At 39.2% G+C, this 20,825-nt stretch overlaps 1 protein-coding gene across 1 annotated transcript; it reads left to right on the top strand.

The window, feature by feature from the left end:
- Window positions 1–301: 301 nt before the first annotated feature.
- Window positions 302–3,349, top strand: LOC148998702 (uncharacterized). The gene is made up of 4 exons (XM_089141774.1): window positions 302–937; window positions 1,058–1,240; window positions 1,770–1,966; window positions 2,035–3,349. Exons 1-4 carry the CDS (start codon window positions 302–304, stop codon window positions 3,347–3,349), a joined length of 2,331 nt encoding a protein of 776 aa, XP_088997900.1.
- The last annotated feature ends 17,476 nt before the right edge of the window (window positions 3,350–20,825 follow it).

Raw genomic sequence — 20,825 nt, 5'->3', positions numbered from 1 at the left:
AGGGAAGGAAAAAAAATTCAAAAAAGCGCAGAAGCTCGGAAGCTGCCAGGAACTCAGATGAAGTGAGCAAGGAGGTAGATTCACAGGTGCATTTTTTAATGCAGAACCCCGTGGAGGCTGGGGAAATCCAGCCCCACGGGTAGTCATGATCATCACAAGCTGGAATTGTAGAGGTCTTGCGAGCCCCTTTACAATCCGAAGCCTAAAGAATCTCGTCAAAATGAGGCATTCGGATGTGGTCTTTTTAATGGAAACTAAAATTTCTTAGAAGAAGGTTGAGAAGATCCTATGCCAATTAAAGATGGACAATTATTTTGTAGTAAATCCAAAAGGTTTAGCGGGAGGTTTGGCTATGTTATGGAAGGACAGCATACAAATTGAAGTGTTGCAAACGTGCTTAAGGTTCATTGATGCTAAATTCAGGTTTGAAAACACCCATGATGCTTATGTGACTCTGGTCTATGGAGATCCTGTTAAAGCACAAAGACAAGCTGTTTGGGATGCATTGGAACAATTAGGAGTAGGTAGAACAGGGAAATGGTTGGCAATAGGGGATTTCAATTCCATATTATCTTGGCAAGAAAAAAGTGGAGGTAATCGGAAAGGAGGGAAACAGGTCAGAGGCTTTCAAAACATGGTGGAAGTATGTGGTTTTACTGACTTGGGAAATCAGGGTGCAGCCATTACATGGAGCAACAAACGGTTGGGAAGAAATAATGTGAGACAACGTTTGGATCGGGCGTTGGCAACAATTGGGTGGATCCATTCCTTTCATGAATCGGTGGTATTCGTAGATACAGCCTTAATGTCTGATCATGCTCCAATTACCATGAATACAGAAGGTATGCCAACTACTGGACATCGACCCTTTCGATTTGAGGCAATGTGGTTACAAAACTCAGGTTGTGTAGATGTGATTACAAAAGCCTGGAAGCAAGTAATCGTTTGTAATGCACCATTACCTCTCTTTAAAAAGTTATCCAATGTTCAAACAAATTTAACTATCTGGAACAAAGAATGTTTTGGGAACCTGCAATACAAAATTTCTATGCTTTAGAAGGAATTAACAGAGTTACAAGGACTACCTGTTCAAGAACAATCTCAACAAAGCGAAAATGCTATTGCAACAGAACTGGGATCTTTGCTTGAAGCTGAGGAAATCTTCTGGAAACAAAAATCACATGTGCAGTGGCTTAATGAAGGGGATCAAAATACAACTTTCTTCCATGCCGCAACGTTGGTCCGTAGAAGAAGAAGTTGTATTCTAAAACTGAAAAACTTAGCAGGGATGTGGTGCTCACAAGAAGGTACCATTTACAACCTATTTTCTACATATTATGAAGAGCTATTTTCATCAATGGAGGTCAATGATATAGAGTTGGAGGAAGCTTTACATGGTTTAAATTTGAAATTACCCCTGTTGAAAGTGAAGCACTGCTAACAATACCCACCAAGGAGGAAGTAAAGGCTGCCCTTTTTGAGATGAGACCATTAAAAAGCCCTGGTATTGATGGCTTTTCACCATTATTTTATCAACGCTTTTGGGACTTGACTCATGAGGATTTGCATCCCTTTGTTGTAAATTTTTTTGAAACAAGTTTTTTCCCAAAAGGCTCTAATGATACATTAGTGTGTCTCATACCAAAGAAGGAAAGCCCCGAACATGTTGAAGACTTTCGACCGATCAGTTTATGTCTAGTGGCAATCAAGGTAGCTACCAAGGTATTGGCCACAAGATTGCACCAGCTGCTTCCATCACTCATACTCAGGAGCAATCAACCTTTTTGAAGGGCAGAGAAATTTCAGACAACATCTTTGAGGCACATGAGGCTTTCCATTACCCGAAGAAAAAGAAGAAAGGTAAGAAAGCTATTCTAGCTATGAAGGTGGACATGAAGCGGGCTTATGATCGGCTTGAATGGAAGTACATTGCTGCTATAATGTCAAAACTGAGTTTCAATGTGAGGTTAGTGGATTTATTATGAATGTACTATCTTCAGTCAGATATTCATTTATAATTAATGGAGCACAAAGATTTTCCATAGTACCAGAAAGAGGTATTAGGCAGGGAGATCCGCTATCATCGGCTTTATTTGTGATCTGTGCGCAAGGCTTATCTCACTTAATTGCAAAAAGGGAGAGGGAAGGAACAATTCAAGGAATCAACATCAAAGGAAGAACTCAACCTCTTACTAGTCTCATGTTTGCAGATGACATCCTACTTTTCTCTGCAGTTCACCTTCGAAGTATATATGGGCTCAAGGATAGTATGGCAGAATATTGCAAAGTATCTGGCCAAGCAATAAATGAAAAAAAGTCAACAATCAGTTTTAGCCCTAATACAATTCCAAGAATCAGAAGGTGGTTTTCAAAGATTATGAAAGTCAAATGTAGTGATGGCCCAACTCAATATTTGGGACTGCCAACGGGTTTTGGGGTGTCTAAGGTCGATATCTTCCACTCAATTAGTGAAAAACTAGCAACTAAATGTGAGGGGTGGGCAAGTAGGCTGTTGAACCATGCCGGTAGAGAGGTGATGCTGAAATTAGTGGCTTTACAGAATTCAAACTACATTGCTGCTCACTTCAAGATACCAAAAACGATCCATCAACAAATAAGATCAAAGGCTGCTAAGTTTTTTTGGGGAGGAAAGGACGGGAAATCACCCATTCATTGGCTATCCTGGAAGTGGTTGGTGAAGCACAAGAGTAAAGGTGGACTAGGCATTAAGGAACCACTATTACATAACAAAGCTATGTTATGTAAAGTGGCTTGGAAATTATACTCGAATCTAGAGGCTGATTGGGCAAGATTTTTAAAACAAATCTACTATCCAAAGAGTACATTCCTTGAAGCAAAGAAGGGGGCTAATCCATCTTCGGCTTGGAGAAGTATATTGGAAGGTAGAGAGGTGCTGAAAAAAGGGCTGATATGGAAGATAGGAGATGGCAAGACTATCAAAGTATGGGAAGATCCATGGACTTTTGGGATTCACAACTTCAAGGTTTCCTCAAAAGAGAAACGGCAGTGTCCTCTATATTGGGTCGTGAATATCATTGATGAAGAATCAAGAGAATGGAAAGAAGGACTAATTCAACAATGGTTCTCTCCCGCCGAGGCAGCATCGATTTTGAAGATGAAACTATCCCTTTTCCCCACAACAGATTCCTTAATCTGGGGAGGCAGCAAGGATGGGAAATTCTTTGTTAAGGCGGCTTATAGATTACAAGAACAAGAGTTAGAGTTAGAAGGAGCAGCAGCACCTTCTTCGCCTAGTCTCAAAAATGGGAAAACCTTGATGAATCTATTTGGAAAGAAATATGGACCTGTGATACTCTCCCAAAGGTGAAAAACTTTATTTGGAGAGCAGCAAATGATGGACTAGCAACAGCCCAAGGTCTCCAAGAAAGAGGTATGCAGCTAGATACTTTATGTGGGGCATATGGAGAGGGAGAAGAATCAATTGAACATGTTTTATTCCACTGTCACTTAGCTCGACAAGTATGGTATGGTCGCCCTCTAACATGGCGCATTGAGGAGGAAGGAGGATCATCCATGGAGCAATGGATCAAAGCATGGAAGAGATTTGAAGTACTGGGTAAGTAGGAGGCTATGCAACTAAAAAGTCTTAGTGCTTTCATGGTGTGGCATGTATGGAAGGCAAGAAATGCAAGGGTGGCTGGAAGTCAATCATGGTCAGCAGAGCAAGTTATTCAACAAGCTTTAAATGCCCATGGAGAATTCTGGACACATAAGAACAAAACCATTTTCAGTAGAGAAGATGGTAATGCTACAGCTGCAATTGAAGTTCAAAGGTTTCCTATGCATCCATTCTCTATAGTGCTCAATACGGATGCTTCTTGGAGACCGAAAGAAGGAGCAGGTGGTCCAGGAACCCTAATTAGAAGAAATGATGGGCAGCCATGTCTAGCAGTCTCCTCTCCTCAGAAATTTGGGTCTCCCTTAGAAGGTGAAGCTTTAGTTATGCAAGCTGGATTATTGGAAGCATTGGGAGAGGGTCATGCATATGTGGAAGTTCATTCGGACTGCAAGGAGCTAATCAAGTTTGTTGTGAATGGGTCTACTCCCCCTCCATATATTCTCCCTGTTGTCCAAGATATACAGTATAATATGTCACACCCCCACCCAGCCAGATCCGGCCATACCCGAATACCCGTGGGGGTGATACACAGCAGGACCTAGGTTCAATGACAATTCCATACAACACAAGATATAGCATAATTAAAAGGACAAGAATAAATCAAGTTCAAGTATAAAGTTATCAAACTTGATTGATCAAAAGGTTACAGTCATCCATAAATCTAAAGTTAATCAAAATGGACATCAGAGTTTGAATGAAACATAGTTTGTTGCAGCTGAAATTAAACTAAACTGATTCCCTAATGGAATCCAACCTCATAAGAATAGTCTTTGCATAGGCATGAAGCTCCATGCAAGTCTACATCTTCTTCAGTCACTCCTTCAAGAATGCCTGCCGACGACGAATCCTCCACTTGGAAGGAGTTCTCATAACCTGCAGAATATTCTAATAGAAACAAACATACAAAAAGGAATGAGTTCAACGGAACTCAGTGAGGTCAACTCAACATCTTATCATACATTCGTCCACAAGATTCCACATCATATCGTGCATTCGTACACAAGATCCCACACCACACATATAGTTTGAGTATCAATAATGTAATTAATGATAGTGATATGATGTAATGAATGATTATGATATTATGCTCCTAACTGTATCATAAAGTCTCTATGGTAGACACACATTAAGTTTGTACACCAATCTCCTTTGGGCGGTCTCAGTCACTCTCCCTCAACAAGAGACGTCTATTGGGTTCTCCGCGGTTGTTGGGTAAAGTCCTGTCAAGCCATGGTTGGGGTATAGGTCACCACTCTCTCACATCACTGTTTGGTATGAGATTGGCACGTGTCAAGGATAATCTTAGCCCAGTGCAAAGTCATACAGTCTCGTACTACATATGGTCCGGATATCTCCCCTCATGCCTAGTGCCCTTTTGGTTCAATACCTTTCCACCTATGAATGGAATCCTTAATGGGAGGCATCTGTTGGATCCCATTCCTTAACCCAGTGGTCGTCCACATATAATGGACAAGATGCTCTCCATGTCCTCTCACGGATCATTTCACCGGTCTTAAGCGCCCAGGAGCCCTTATCTATTATATGCAACCCTACCTCTCTATGATGATAGTGGGCCTGCTTGACGCTCAAGACCCAGCCACTAACATCACGGGTTAACCGGCTTCAATACCCCTGCCGGAAGGGTAGTAGTACTCGTGAGGTTACCTAGCCAAACACTTCTAGACACTTAGCATTCATGTACTTAAGTCTAGATGCATACTCATGTAAGTTCACTAGGGTAATGGGCGAACCCACAACCCTAGTTTGAAACATAAAATAAAAAGAGTAATTTAATTCAACATCATCCATATATCTTCATATCAATGATTTAGAATTTGAAAGTAAAATAAACACTCAATCCATTCAATCTCATCCATCCCATACATTCTCATATTGTTTTCAAAGAATATTGAAAATAGAAGCAAATATACTTGCTTACCTTTCATTCGTGCAAAGTCCCACACATAATCACAAGATAATAAATATTAAAACAAGGCAATATTATCAATAATGAAATTTAATTACATAATTAAGCATGCAAGATAAGGTTGAGTATATTCCTCACCTTTTTAGTTAGCATAAGCTCTCCAAGGTTCCACAAAGTCACACTTACAAGTTGGTGATTATAATCAAAATAAACCTAATCATGTAAGAGGATCATTAGACATAAATTAGAAGTCAATTGGGTTTTAATAAAGTTCCCAAAATAACCCAACAAAAGCCTAATCTGCCAACTAGTTTCGAACCCACCTTTCTCAACCTAGTTTCGGCAAAAATCAAATTTCGCCATCGATTCGAAGTCGAATCGAAACAAAACTTTGGGAATGTCTAATTGGCAGCAATAGGGTCCTAAGTATACCTTCAATTTGATCTAATTCCATATCTCAATCAAAAAGCCCCAATTTTGGGCTCTCGCGAGTGCTCTAGGCTGGGTCTGAGAGCCAAAATGCAAAATCGTTTGCAACGACTCGCACAAATCACTTACAAACCAAAGGGAAACATAAACGAAACTATTTGCAAGCATTTAAAACACCTATCAAGCAACAACTACTCAAATCTATCATTTATTGCGAAGAACTACTCCAAAAACTAAGCTTAAAGAAGAGGGTTTGATGATTCTTACCTTTCCTAACGTTTCCGCAATGATCCGGGTGTTAGCACGCGTCCAAATGGTTAGAAACCTTACTTTCCCTTGGTTTCTCTTCCTCCTCTAGCTTCAGCTTCGTACTAGCCTTCTAAAATGCGAGTATGAGAGGTTAGAAACTCAAAATAGGGTTTTAAACATGAAAAACCCGATTCTGCCCCGAAGCTGGAACATGGCTGAGGGGGTTGGGGCGGTTGACCGGACGTTCAACCGGTCCCAAGTTGACCCCTCAAATAGACTCCTATTTTGGTGATTTTTGGCTTGTTGGAAAGGTTTTTCGACGATCTTCGATTTGATACTTTATTTGCATCAATCGGATTCTCCATCGCCGATCTACAAACATTCCAAAATCACCATTTTTACACCATCGAGGTTAATCTTTTTCTTCACTTAAACTTTAGGAGAGCTGATGAGTCATCACAAGGGTCATCCACCAACATTGGTTCCATTTCCAACCCTTCAGGCTCCACTTGAATGGCCCACATTTGCCGTCAACTCGAGGCCCGGTTTTCTCGATTTTGAAGCCACGGGTTAAAGGGGTAGAAATCCGGGAGATTTCACAATATAGCTTCCAAATTTTCGCAGTTCAGTGCAAGACACATTACTAGGAAATCCAATGTAATTGCGGATCTCTTGTCAAGGAAGGCATTTAACCTTACAAATCAGGTTGAATGGCCTATTTCCAACCAGTGGTTATTAGAGCTTTGCTCGGCCACTCTTCAGGTTTCTGAATAAAGTACTAATTACCAAAAAAAAGTCCGTAAATCCTTGGACTCTCATCTGTCCGATGTAGGCCCTCAAGCGAGAGACCTGACGATGACTATATAGCCCAGAGCCTAGCAAGGACCCGAAATCCAGCCCCCCTTCTGATCCAAACATTTGCGTAGCAATGATGAGAACCGGGAAACCTGATACAACTCAAACATTGCCATCAGACCGAAAGAGTGCGTATACCCACACAAAGTCCGCATTGATACAGGACTAATGTCAACAGTACCAGCACGAACACGGAATCGTTTGGCAAACTCAAAAAAGTACTTAATAGTTTGTCAAATGGCTGTAAGTAGTGAAATCATGTGATCAATTATGAGGTAAGATAAGCGCTACATAACTATGAGTCAAGGGTGAAGCTTCGTCTTATATTAAATTATATGTAAAAAATTACCTCCTTGCAGATGTAGTCAAGGTGCACGTCAACAAGCCCGAGAGAACCTTAGTTCCCGCCCCCCCCCCCAAAAAAAAAAATCATGTGACGCATTATGGATTGTCAAAAGATTATCAATTTGATATTGGTTCTTTGAACTCAAAAGTTGACACTCTCATTCTATTGAAAACCCAAAAAATTCATACTCTTATGAAAAGGGAGAGGATGAATTTCGACGACGCTTATACATGTTTTGGAGTTCTCTTATGATTCTGGTATCCTCATTCAACATATTTCCCTTGATTCTCAATATTGTTTTTGTACACTTTTCAAAACTTTTGGTTTAATTTAGTTGTAGTTGTACACTATTCAAGAGGTTGGATGGGCTGATGGGGTGTGGCATAGTAAGTTACCCCCCTTGTCAAACTCACTTTGAGTGGAGAATGTTTTAAGGAGATTTTTTTTTTGGTCAACAAACTGAAAACTTAATTATAAAAAAGAGTTAAAGCCAGGAGACCTGGACAATACAGACGGATTAAGTATAAAAACTGGTGGAATAGTCCACCAAGACCTAGATAAAGAGAACTAATGCACATCCAGTCCAAAGAAGAAGGAAGGCCCTTGTCACATCCTCCCAGCCGGTACCCTAACTGGCATACCCGAGAGTGTGATCCACAGCCCCGAAGATCAAGTATCGAGGAAATCATCCTCCCACATATACAATAACATAATTATAAACAGGAATTAATCAAGGTTTAATATTATAAACAAGGTTCAAAACAAAAATGAATAATCAGTATAATCAGAGTGCGGAAAAGATACTGGATATCCAATGATATCAAAAAGGACTAAAGTGAGGCGGAAACTCACTTCACCAAAATAGCGGAGCGTAGTATGAAAGTCAAAAGGAATTACAACTGAAACAAATGTACTAAGAAATAAACTAAGATCAAGCGTCTTCTAGTTTATAGATAACGTCTTCATAAGTATGGACTTCGTCAATCCAATGAATCCGTTCTAACTCTATGCTGTTTTCAAAAGTAGTACGCAGCTTGATCCGCCGGGGGATCATCAGAGTAATCTTGATCGTCGCCAGCACCTTGCGTGTAATACGCTTCATTGGCTTGCGCTTCACTGTATTGCTCGTCATAATAATCTGTACCTGCAGGATAATCTAAACAAAGAATATACAAAAAGGAATGAGTTTCGAAGAAACTCAGTAAGGTAGTTAATCCATAACATCGTAGATAATATATGGCAAAACATAACATGATGCAATGCAGTATGAAACAGATAAAGTATGAATGCATCTAAACTCTATGTATGCTGGTCTCTATGGCATACATACTTTAAGTCATAGAACCGTACTTCTTAGGGAAAGTCCGCTCACACCCTCAACCATAAAAGATATCTTGGGTTCCCTCAACCATTTAAGGTATCTTGGGCAGCCGGTTGGTAATGGGTCCTGCATCCCTCTCGGACAAACCATGGTAGGGGGTTAAGTCAACACACTCTCTCACAACCATTTGGCATAAGTACTGGCGCATGTCAGGGAAAAGCCTAGCCCAATGCAAGTCATCTAGTCAGTTACATCAAGTCAGGTCCAGATACTTCCATTCCTCGCCCCGGGCGATCCTTTCCGGTATCCTTTCCACTAGAGTCACGGATATTACTCACCGGACTCATCAACCCTATTGGTTATCCACATATGGTAAACGGGAAGCTCTCATGTCCCCTCACGGATCATTTCACTGGTCTTGAGCGCCCATGAGCCCAAGTCTAGCCATATGCAACCCTCCAATAAATGGCCCCCACAATGTGATTCCCGTCCTCTCACGGGTTGGTTATCGGTCTTGAGCGCCCGTGAATCCCCATTGCTACCACGGGTCGTTCGGTCTCAATACCCTTCCGAATCGGGTCTGATATAACAGGGGTTTATCCTAGCCAAACATTGCTAGACATCCCTAGGTATGACAACCATTGATTCGGGAAAGCGTCGATGGGCATCTTCGGAGAACATCCCATACTATTCCCTCCGATGTCCAAGGACAGAAGCATCAAAAGGATACTCCCCAATCCCAAACCAAACTTAAGCAAACACATTCTCAGAACAGTCATGACATACACAACCAGCAGTTCATCATATACAAGAGAATGTAAAAGCAAAAATCAGATTAGGCAATAATAAGTAATTCATATATCATGAATAATAAAAAGACAATATAAACAAGTGCTACTGTTCCCACAGTAGGAGATCAGAATTAAATACGTCAACAATAGGTAATCTCATAGTTTCATAAAGTAGAAACCAGAGAACAAGCAATCTATGTAGTTAAGGAATTAACTGTCCTTACCTTCTAACTTGGATGGGATCTTAAAGAATCAAGTATGATCTTGACTAAACTTGAGAAGACAGTCCTAAACAAGTGCACACAACATGTTAGGAAAGATGCATAAAGGAAAAGATCATAAATCAATCGAAACATACCAAGATTGAGGTTGCTGTACTCATTGGTCGATTGATTGGTCTGCTGGATCAGTCGACCAATGAGTCAACCAATGCAGACAGTGGCCTGCAAGAATCCGAATTTTGAGAATCCAGAACCGAATTCGATGGTTCAAAAGGGTACAAATCAGAGGGGAATTATCATGGTAGTATTCTAGGGTATAGAGGATATCAAATCATAAATCAAATCAAGTTCCCAAATTATAACCTAGGAACACAAAGGTTAACCTACTAGGTTAAACATAGATTATGAGAGAAAAATATTATAATCAAAGATTCAAGAATTAGGATATGAGGATTACAGATATAGTAAAGAAAACACATTGATTGGGTTACCATAATCAACTAGAGGCTCTTGATCTTACCCAAGAATTAGGGTTTTACCCTTTTTGGTTCCCTCGAAAAATAATTGAGAGCTCTGGATGAAGGGAGATAAATTGTTAGCCAAAAATAACAAGAAGGGTCATTCAATGATGAAGTTTAGGTTAACACAATATTACCCAAGAAGATTTTCCTTCACAAGGGAGGTTACCAAAAGCTCTCCAGACGATCTCACAGGTTAGGGTTTCAAAGGATTAGGGTTAGGGTTTCGAAGATTCTACTGGCTGAGGTTAAGATCATGATGATGATCATGGAATAGATGGTTGCAAGAGTGCATCATCTTCTTCCTGATCTCAACGAAGAACATAATTAAAGAAAGAAAATCAGAGGTAGAAGAGAGAGTGAGTGAAATCATACCTTTGCTGTAGGAGGATGAAGAATTCTTCAAGTCTTTGCGAGAGATCACCAAAGAATGCAAGGGAATGGGTTAGATTAGGGTTCTAACTCGTTCCAGAGGTTTAGAAGGCAGAGGAGGCGGAGTATTCCAGAGATTAGACTTAAATAGAAGAGACATGATTCAAATTTCAAAAACAGAATCAATTGGTCGATTGATTGGTCGATTGGTCCAATCGACCAATGAGTCGACCAATCAAGACAACAACTTCAAAACAGGGAATTGAAGGCTCAGATCAAGTCCAAACATCAAGGGGTTTTGCACACCTCTAGAGTGACATACCTAGGAGTTAGAAATGCCTTTGAATCAATACAGAGACCACTCTAAGACCATCAACTAATCCAATCTTCATCCGGGTGCAGTTTCCACCATTGGGACACTGGCATCAACACTCATGGATTCCAATCCAGCCATCAAGTCTTCAACAGAAATGGCCCAAAGATGACTTCTTGCCTTACTTCGGGTCATTGGACCTACAAATAACAAAGTTTCTGGATTAGGGTCAGGGCTGGGTTTCACAGCCCTGCAAGGAGAGAATCACTGGCATACAGTCAGAGTTGACTTGGATTAGCTCCACCCCCAAAGACCTTCCTAAAAGTAAACCATCTCGAATGGCAAGAAGTTCCATTGTTATAGCAGACCAGCCCAAACAGTCCTCACACTGAGCAACTATAAAAGAACCTCGATGATCCCACAAAATATAGCCCCTGCCTCCCTTGTTGGTAGGTTATCCCATGCACCATCTACAAACACTTGACAGCATTCAATATCCTCTGATGGTCTCAGAATAGTAGGAGAAGCAAAATCCCTTGCCAAAGATGACCCAGTTAAGAATTATGAATGTCAGCACAAATGAAAGAAAAATGTGGGTTGAGTTGGTGAAAAAGAAAGGAGTCCCAATGGCTTATGGGTTTAATCTCTCTTGCATGGCAGAGGGCAAGGGCCGGGGGGGGGGAGGTTGTGGCACAGTTCCCCTGGATTTTTTTTTAATTTTTTTTAATTTCCTTACTTTTTCATTTTTTATATTAATTTTCTTCATTTTTTTAGTTTTTTTTCTCTTCTCAAATGTGAATGTCACTATTTGGCCCCCCAATATTGAGAATAATTTTTAAAAATAAATAAATGTCATCCCTCCTCAATCCCTATTTATTCTTCCCTCTCTTCTCTCTCACATCTTTTCTTCCTGCTTATTCTCTTCTCTTTCTATAAACGTGGGTTAAAGGAATTTTTTGAAAAAAAATCTTATTAGATATTCAAAATGTCATTCCTAATTAGAAACTAACTCCTCAATCCCTATTTATTTTCTCATATCTCTCCTCTTTTCTTCATATTTATTCTCTTCCATTTCTTTCTTCCTATTTATTCTTCTTCCCTTTCTATAAACGTGGGTTAAGGAAAATTTGGAACAAATCTTCTCCACCATTAGGTACTCTTTACCTTTCTCAAATTATTTATTGTTTATCTTTTTTTTTTTTTTTTGTTATTCTTTATTTGATTTTATATTATTTGTTTCTTTATTTCTTATGCAATTTTTGTTATTTGATTTTATATTGTAAATAAAATGTCTACAGTTAGTAAGATGACTAACTACCATTGGTTTGCATTTCTTACCTAAAAAAAATTTGGTTTGCATCTGATTTTTTAGGGTTGAAGTCATGTGTGTGTGTGTGTGTGTTTTTTTTTTTAACTAATGCTTTAATTTTCCTATATTTTGTGGAAAAAATATCATTATCAATAATTTACCTATTTTTGTCAAATATGTATGGGCCCCACAAAATATATGTGGGTATATTCTTTAATATAATAAAATAATTTATAGGTGGGACTCCCAATGGGTTTTATAAGCGCCCACACAATATGTGTGGCAAAAAAGCATTGGTGCTTCCCCAATCTAGACTTCCAGTATTCGCCCCCCCTCAATATTGAATCCTGGGTCTGCCCTTGGCAGAGGGGTTGGACCATTTATTTGTAACATGTCCAATGGTGGTAGATATATGGACATCACTATTTTTGCACCCTTTGTTATTAGATGGGAAGTGCAAAATAACAATAAGGAACTATTGAGACGGTGGAAACGGAAGGCATCATCCATGGTTTCAAAAGCAGCTTGGCTTAATGGCCTAGTTCTAGTGTTGAAACCGGTTAAAGAATTTGCACACATTGAAATTGAGCCCTAACCCTAACCCAGAAATCCTGTTGTTTGTAGGTCCGAAGACTTGAAGTAAAGGAAGAAGGCAACTCTGGGCCATCTCAATGGAATACATGGTGTTTGACCCATAATCCATGGAAATTGGCGATGGTGTTCCATACTTGGAAACTTTGTCTGAGTTGGAGAAGAAACTGCACATTGTTGAAGAAGAGCCTGATTGTTGGACCTAAAGCCTAGTTGGACATGGTTTGAAGGCATCCCTCCATGCTAGGTAAGTTGTTTGATGAGTTGTGAGAAGCCCATTCAAAAATATTGAGGTTTGGACCTTGAATTCCCTAACTTGGGCTTGCTGTCAACATGGGTTGATTGATGGGTCGACTGGGCCAGTCGATCAACCAATCGACCCACAGTGATGGTAGAGTCAATTGTGTAAAACTCTGAATTTTTAGGGTTTTATTGTTCTATTTAAAGGGGAACTCCATGTTTTTCACTCACTATCAATTCTAAAGACTTTGGAGAATGTGGGAAGAACCCTAGAACCTCCTCTTCGAAGCCATGGAAGATCTGCAAGCATTCGTTTGAGTTTCTTCATCGAATCTTCTTCTACAAAGGTTAGTAATCGATCTATCTCTTCTATTTACTTCTGATTGTTTGATTACGAGGAAGGTATTACACTACTGTAATGGCCTCTTCTCTAATTCTCTTAGCCTTAGAGTGAATCCCCCATTCACTCTATGTTCTTGAAGCCATATGATGATGTTCCTTGTATTTGATCTTACTTGAGATCTCGATTACTCTTTTCTTAATTTTCTATCTTTATGATTGTGGGAAAAGTCTCACACCATTGTTACAACCTTTCCTTCTATTCCATAATTTGTTGGGTGAATCCCTTTTCCCTTTGCTCTCTGTGAACCTACCTTGGGTTATTTTGAGAGTTAATTTTGGGTAACCTTCAAGAATGGGTATCCAATTGGGAACCCTGATTTTCATTTATTTGTTGGATCCTTCCCAGCACCTTTTATTGATTGTGAATTACTATTATTTCTTTCCCTAGAGTGAATCCTCATTCTCTCTAGCCTCTCTATTGGATCCACAGACTATTTTCTCTGAAAACCCTAGTTTGGATCAAATTAGGATTCTATCTTTTTGACCTTATTTGATGCTTATACCTTCATAGATAGTCTTAGTATGTTTATGGGGAACTCCCCTTCGAATTTCGGAGCAATCGGACTTCAAACGAAGAAGTTATAATCGATTTAGGGTTTTCTGCCCTGTACTGTTCCTTGGGTCGACTGAATTAATTGACCCACCAAGCTGCCCAAGCTAACAGTAACTTCTTTCTTCGTCTGATTTGATCCATTTGACTTCTAATATTCTAGGGCTTATTCCTAAATTTTAATTTATGCTTGTTTAGGGTTTGTTTGCTAGTTTCGAACCTCTCCTCTTTATTCTCCAGAATTCTTTGAAGATTGTTTAAGGTAAGGACGGTTAATCTCTAATAACCTAATGTACATGTTTACTTGTAATTGATTGGATTATATGATCATACTACTGTCATATTAGTTTTCTTATAAATATTTTGCTGCTGTAGTTTCTTCAACTATAATAGTACTTGTTCATGTGATTCAATTACTATTTCAATTATGTATGAATAATTATTTACTTATGTTTTGTATTATCAGTTGTGCTTGTGAATAACTAGTTTGGGATAGTGATTGCTTAGCTTGTGATTGGGGAATGGGGAATGCCCTTTTGGCGTTTCTGTCATTGGACACCAGTGGAGGTGGTATGGGACGCATTCCTATGGTGACCCTTGGCGCTTTCCCTGATCACTGGTTGACATAACTAGGGCACGTCGAGAAGTGTTTGGCTAGGATGTCCCTGTTATATCAGACCCGATAGGAAGGGTATTGATACCAAGCAACCTGTGGCAGCAATTGGGATTTGTGGGCGTTCAAGACCAATAACCAACCCGTGAGAGGACATAAATCACATTGTGGGGGCCATTCATTGGTAGGGTTGCAGTAGTAGGCTTGGGCTCATGGGCGCTTAAGACGGGTATCCAACCCGTGAGAGGACATGAGAGCTTCCTGTTTACTATTTGTGGATGACCAATAGGGTTGATGAGTCCGTAGTCTGAGTTGGTTGTAGCCATATGATACATTGACTCTAGGGAGAAGGATACCGAAAATGATAGTGAAAGGCGATGAATGGAAGTATCTGGATCTAAGTTAATATAACTAAGTAGAAGACTTGCATTTGGCTAGGCTTAACCTTGACATGCACCAATACTCAGACCAAATGGTGGCGTGAGAGAGTCTTGACCTAAACCCCAGCCAAGGTTGTCCGAGAAGGTTTCAGGACCCATTGCCAACTGGAGAACCCAAGATGCAGAGATGGTTGAGGGAGAGTGATTTAGACCCTACTTAGAGGAGTATGGTGCTATGACTTAAAGCATATCTGCCAATAGAGACCAGCATACATAGAGTTCGAATCATATATACATTGCCTGTTTCATATCATATTGCATTCTGTATGATTTGTTATCATGTGTTATTATGTTATTGTGGAATAATTGCCTTGCTGAGTTCTTTTGAAGTTGTTCCTTTTTGCAACATCTTTGTTAGACTTATCTGTAGGTACTGATGATTATGATGGTCAATACTATGAAGACCAAGTTGATGACTCATATGGTACGCAAGCTACTGGCTACGGTGACTACGATGGTGAAGACTACCAGTACGAGATTGGAGCTTATCAGGATTAGTCCAACTCTAGCACTTGTGTGCCAACGATGGGACATCATTTTTTTCTCTTTTGGATATTTTATAGGTTTGATGAGACCTTAATTTAGTTTTGTTTCCTTCTTTTCTTTTCCCTTTCATTTTGGGAACCGATTGTGATCTTTCTTTTACTTTTGATCTACTTTTCCACTACTACTGTAGAGTAATTTTCCGCTACACTCTACATTTTATTTATTCTATTGGTATCATTTTCCGCACTCTGATTATATTGTTGTTCTCTTGAAACTTCTCTTAATCTCTTGATTAATATAGTTAACTTTGATTTAATCTTGTTCTCGATTATATTATTGTAAATGTGGGACGTTGATTTCCTCAATACTGATCTTTGGGGCTGTGGATCACACACTCGGGTATGCTAGATAGGGTTCCGGGTGGGTGGATGTGACATACACACTTGAACTGTTGTTGTAATCACAATACTCCTTCAGAGTTGAAACGTACCAGAGGTACTTTCTTTAAGGTATTTAGACACCCAAAATTGTGCAATACGAGTTCTAATTGTATACTCACCCCAAGATCAGTCACCCCAAACCTTTAAGGTTGCACCCCAGAAAGGTTACGTAAGGTGTAATTAGGTTGTGTTCACGGCTTAACAGAATAACAACAGGGAGAGAGAAAGACAGAAAGAGGAGGAAGAAATTCAGTGTACTGAATGAACTCGAAAATAGGTTTATATAGAGCCCCAAAGGCTGTGAGTGAGAGGGTAAGGTCACCCCTTTTTGTGAGGGTACCTATTCAGCTCAACTCCCTCCAGGAAGGTACCTATCCAGCTGATCTCCCTACAGGAAAGTGCCTCTCTAATGGCATTTCCATGTTTTCATTCAGTAGTTAGCTTTCTGGAATAGGGCCTATGACAAAATGGGCCTTCCGGATCAAAGCCTATGACCCACGACCCCAAGTCCCTAGTCATATAGAATTATTAATTAATATTAATATATATCTATATAACCATGGCAGGGTCACAACAGGGTGCAGGTTCGGTTCGCGTCGCACAGGGTTCAATCCACCCAAATTAATATTACATATGCCCTTACTATGTATAAACGATATAATCAGCTCCTCTCAACCCAATGCGGGAATAAATAAAAACCATAGGATAGAAGACACGATTAAAACATATAAAAATATTAAATAATATTAAATAAGTTTTAAACATATTTATAACATCTAGTTCCTTTATTTCACTTGGTTAGAAAGAAACCAATAACTATTTGAAGAAAAAACATCAACAGATTAGGTGGATTCTCAAGAAAGGTATTGAGAGATCTCACTCTATAAAGGTATGAGATAGAGAATTCACCACTTAGGATTTTCAAGTTGCAAGGCGAGTTGATTTGGATGTGGTTGTACAAGGTGCATGAAAAGATCCAAAAGCAAGCAATCTTTTGGAATTCCCCTAGTGAAGGATGTCATAAACTTAATATAGATGGGAATTTTCTTGGGAATCCAGGTATGGTGGGGGGTAGAAGGAAATTTTAGAGATGAAAAGGCAAAGAGTATTGACTCACTTAGAAAGGCCTCAAGGATTAAGACAAATTATGAAGGAAAATTTGAATCCTTGGATTTAGATTGGAATGTACAAAGGAGATGGGATGGAATTATATGGGTGGTTTGGGACTTAGCAACTGTTGCCATTCAAGCACAAAAGAGGATTCCACCGTGTTTCATGTTTCAGAGATTGAAGGCACTTCAATTGTACCTTTAAATTATACAATAAAAATTATTTTAGAGAAGCAAAGTTAGTGGCAGACTTTCTTGCAATACAATTAACGACAAAAAAATCAGACATCAGCTCAAGTGCATAACTAGCCATGGCCAATTATCATGAAAATTGAAAGGGATGGAGTTGGTATTTCCTAGATATAAGTTGGATAGCTCTATTGTTTGAGGGGCTATAACGGTAGTTGTATATAGTCATACCTTTTTTTCTCTTTAGCTTTGAATATAATCGATCTTTTTACCTGGAAGAAGGAAAAAAAAAAAAAAAAAAAGGTTGTAGATGTGCACAAATTCATGTGATTGAATTATTCCAAAACATGAATTCATTTACTTTATCTTACTTAGCTTTTATGCATTTGTGGAATTTTCTACTTAATTTGAATGTTTCCACCACCAGGCAAATTCCAGACAAGATTTTGAGCCCAGGATTACGCCAATTCCAGCATTCCCAATGTAACACCCAGCCCAACAAAATGGATTTTGTGTTTCAATAGTCAAAGAAAAAGAAAAACGAAACTAATCCATGTGGTTTTTCCTAGAAAACGATTGAGCATACCAGGGTTTCAATGTTTCCATTTCCCAAAAAGATAAGAAGCTAAGCATAATGAAGAACAAAATGTGTGAATGTGCTTCGAGTGGTAGCAACCTCATAGGTAGAGGCAATAAGTCAAGGGGGTATTGAGTTTGAACCTTCGTCCCTCCACACCACCCACCCTTCCCATCCCCTATGCCAACACCAAAACTATAGGGAGTTCTAGTCTTCTGAGAAGCATGCCCCTTCGCTCCACACTTTTCCAATCCCTTACCTCCGTTGCCTCTACCCAGCATTTTTGCCTGATTGAATATAAGCCAAGGCAATCTTTCATATTTTACCAAAGTAGTAGGTTTGGAGCCATTCCGTTGGTAGAGGGGGAGAGAGATCTTCAACTGAGAATGAATATTCATGGCCGCTAGAAAGCATACTTGTTGGGGTAATTGTATTACAAATTCTTCAAATACATAAAAATAAAATTGCAAAACAATTGAGAGATGAAGATCTTTAGCCAATCCGGAGAGCTTGAAGTTGCAACCGAACGAACCACCGATCAATGAGGTTGAGTCACACCTTGAGTACTGTCTTTAAGGTAATTGATGCACCCTACTACCAAGGGTTCTTCGCACCACCACCTCCAAGATAAAGCAACCTCCAACTAGAAGATGAGGTAGTTCTTCTAGTGCCTTCAAGGAGCAAAAGCTAGAGCACAACACTTAGACAACTCAAAGAAAGAAATTACACAAATAATGTGAGTGTGAGGAGTGTTTCAATAGCACACACATGCAAGGAAGGGTTGGGTTTATATAGGCCCAAACCTCACCTTACACCCCTTAGGATTCTTAAGGCAATGAATTGGATTTAATCCATTCAATAACCTTAACCCCACTCATGGTAATGGACATGAATGGTTATAAAGTTGAAATGGGAATTGATGGTCAAGAGTTAGAAATTAAGTAAATTCCACCTTTCAAGTAAGTCCACCACACCACCATGATCAACACCTTTAAGACCCATGATCAATGTCATGAAGAGCCTCATAACCAAGGTCATGAAGGGCCTCCTTTACTCATGGTGCCTCATTACCACCTTTACCTCATGGGTCCCACACACTAATAAAACAACTAAATAAAAGAGATGCAAAAACTAATTTTGAAACTTAATATATAAATAATATAGATTTTAATAAAAAAAGCCTAACAATCCCCCACAAGTTTCAAAATTGCAAAAAAGGACTCGTGTTGTGACTCTATTAGACACTAAAGGACACATCCTTGTAGATGTCTTTCGGACTTGAATATACATTAGGTCTAATGAAACGCGCTACAAAGTACGGGTAGAGTCAAACTCCTTGAACTCATTAGCGTAGCTAACCGTCCCATCATCCATGTCCTAAAGATCGACTTTTGGAGCTACCTTTTATACTACTACACATTGGACTTTCGAACTGGCCATGTCCTTTATCCTGTATTTATGAATGTTTAAAGAACTCGCCTATAAGTTCTCATTGGCGGCGGCCAAACCACCTACATCCACTTAAGTTAGTCTCTGATGTGCACCACAACTGATACACCCCCACATTCCTTGGGATTAGACTAATTAAGAGCTTTGCTCAACCTTACCCTTGTGGTAGTACTATTACCTACATCTACACCCTAAAATGGAATAATTATAAATAGTAATACTGAACCGGTCTTCCCATGACTTCGTTTGTATCTCTTGAACCTAATTCAGGTATTTAGCCTCTTCACATAGGTAGGGTATCCATCATGTGACCTGAAGATTAGGCACTAACCCCATTCTTGTAGATGCAATACACAAGTTTTTGATAGACATAGCCTTTGTGAACATGTCAACTTGATTCATTTCTCACTTCACATAATCGATAGCTATCATATCTTCATCTATGTACTGTCACACAAGATTGTGTCTAAGGCATACATGCCTCCTTTTACCATTGTACACCTTATTCTTTTTTAAAGATAACAAGATGTCAACATGGCTTCCTCCACATGTCAAGTGGTACATTAGAACTCAACAACATGGAGTTCATCGTCTCTTTAAGAGATTTATTTTTCCTTTCCGCTACCCCATTTGATTCCAGTTGGCACGGAGCGATCTTTTCATGGATAATTTCATTTTCCTCACAAAACTTATCAAGACTAAAATACTCAGTCCCTCTATTGGTTTCAAGTCTTTTAATCTTCTTTCCAAGTTGATTTTCAACTTCCGTTTTGTAAGATGTAAATGCCTTTCCGGTCTCATCTTTTGATTTGAGCAAATATATCATGGTATATCTAGAATGATCATCTTTAAAAGTGAAAACTTAATTGTTTCCTCCCCTTGAGTCATATGACTTTTAGTCACTTAAGTCACTATGAATCAATTCCAAGAGATCACTCTTTCTATCCATAGTTTTGTGAGGCATTTTGGTTAACTTAGCATCCACACAAGTTTTACACTTGTCCTTGGGAGATTCCATCTTATTGGTGATCATCCCTAACTTGCATAGTTTGGTGATATATTTCACACTACTATAGCAGAAATCATAAGTATTGAATGAAACAACAAAATAAATAGAATAAGGGCTAGACTTTTCAATTACAATATTTGAAATGCTAAGAACAAACAAACCCTCACTAAGGTATCCCTTTTCCACATATGCATTTTCATCATTTGAGCCTATGGAATAGGAAGAAAACATCTTTTCAGTTTTTCCCCTTCTTGAACCTACAATCTTTTTTGAAATGGCCAACCTTTCCACAAACAAAACAAGCCAATTTCTTCTTCTTAGAAGACTCATCATAGTCTTGATGACTTTTCCTCTTCTTGTTTTGCTTGTTGGTTTCCACCAAGTGAAACCAAGTTCACTTTTAGGCTTCTTTCCTCAA

Source organism: Hakea prostrata, unplaced genomic scaffold (assembly GCF_041222555.1).
Source record: "Hakea prostrata isolate BN-2017 unplaced genomic scaffold, UWA_Hpros_2 contig_180, whole genome shotgun sequence".
Taxonomy (NCBI): Eukaryota; Viridiplantae; Streptophyta; class Magnoliopsida; order Proteales; family Proteaceae; genus Hakea; species Hakea prostrata.
The sequence above is the reverse complement of the archived record's forward strand: the minus strand, read 5'-3'. Positions and strand labels throughout refer to the sequence as shown.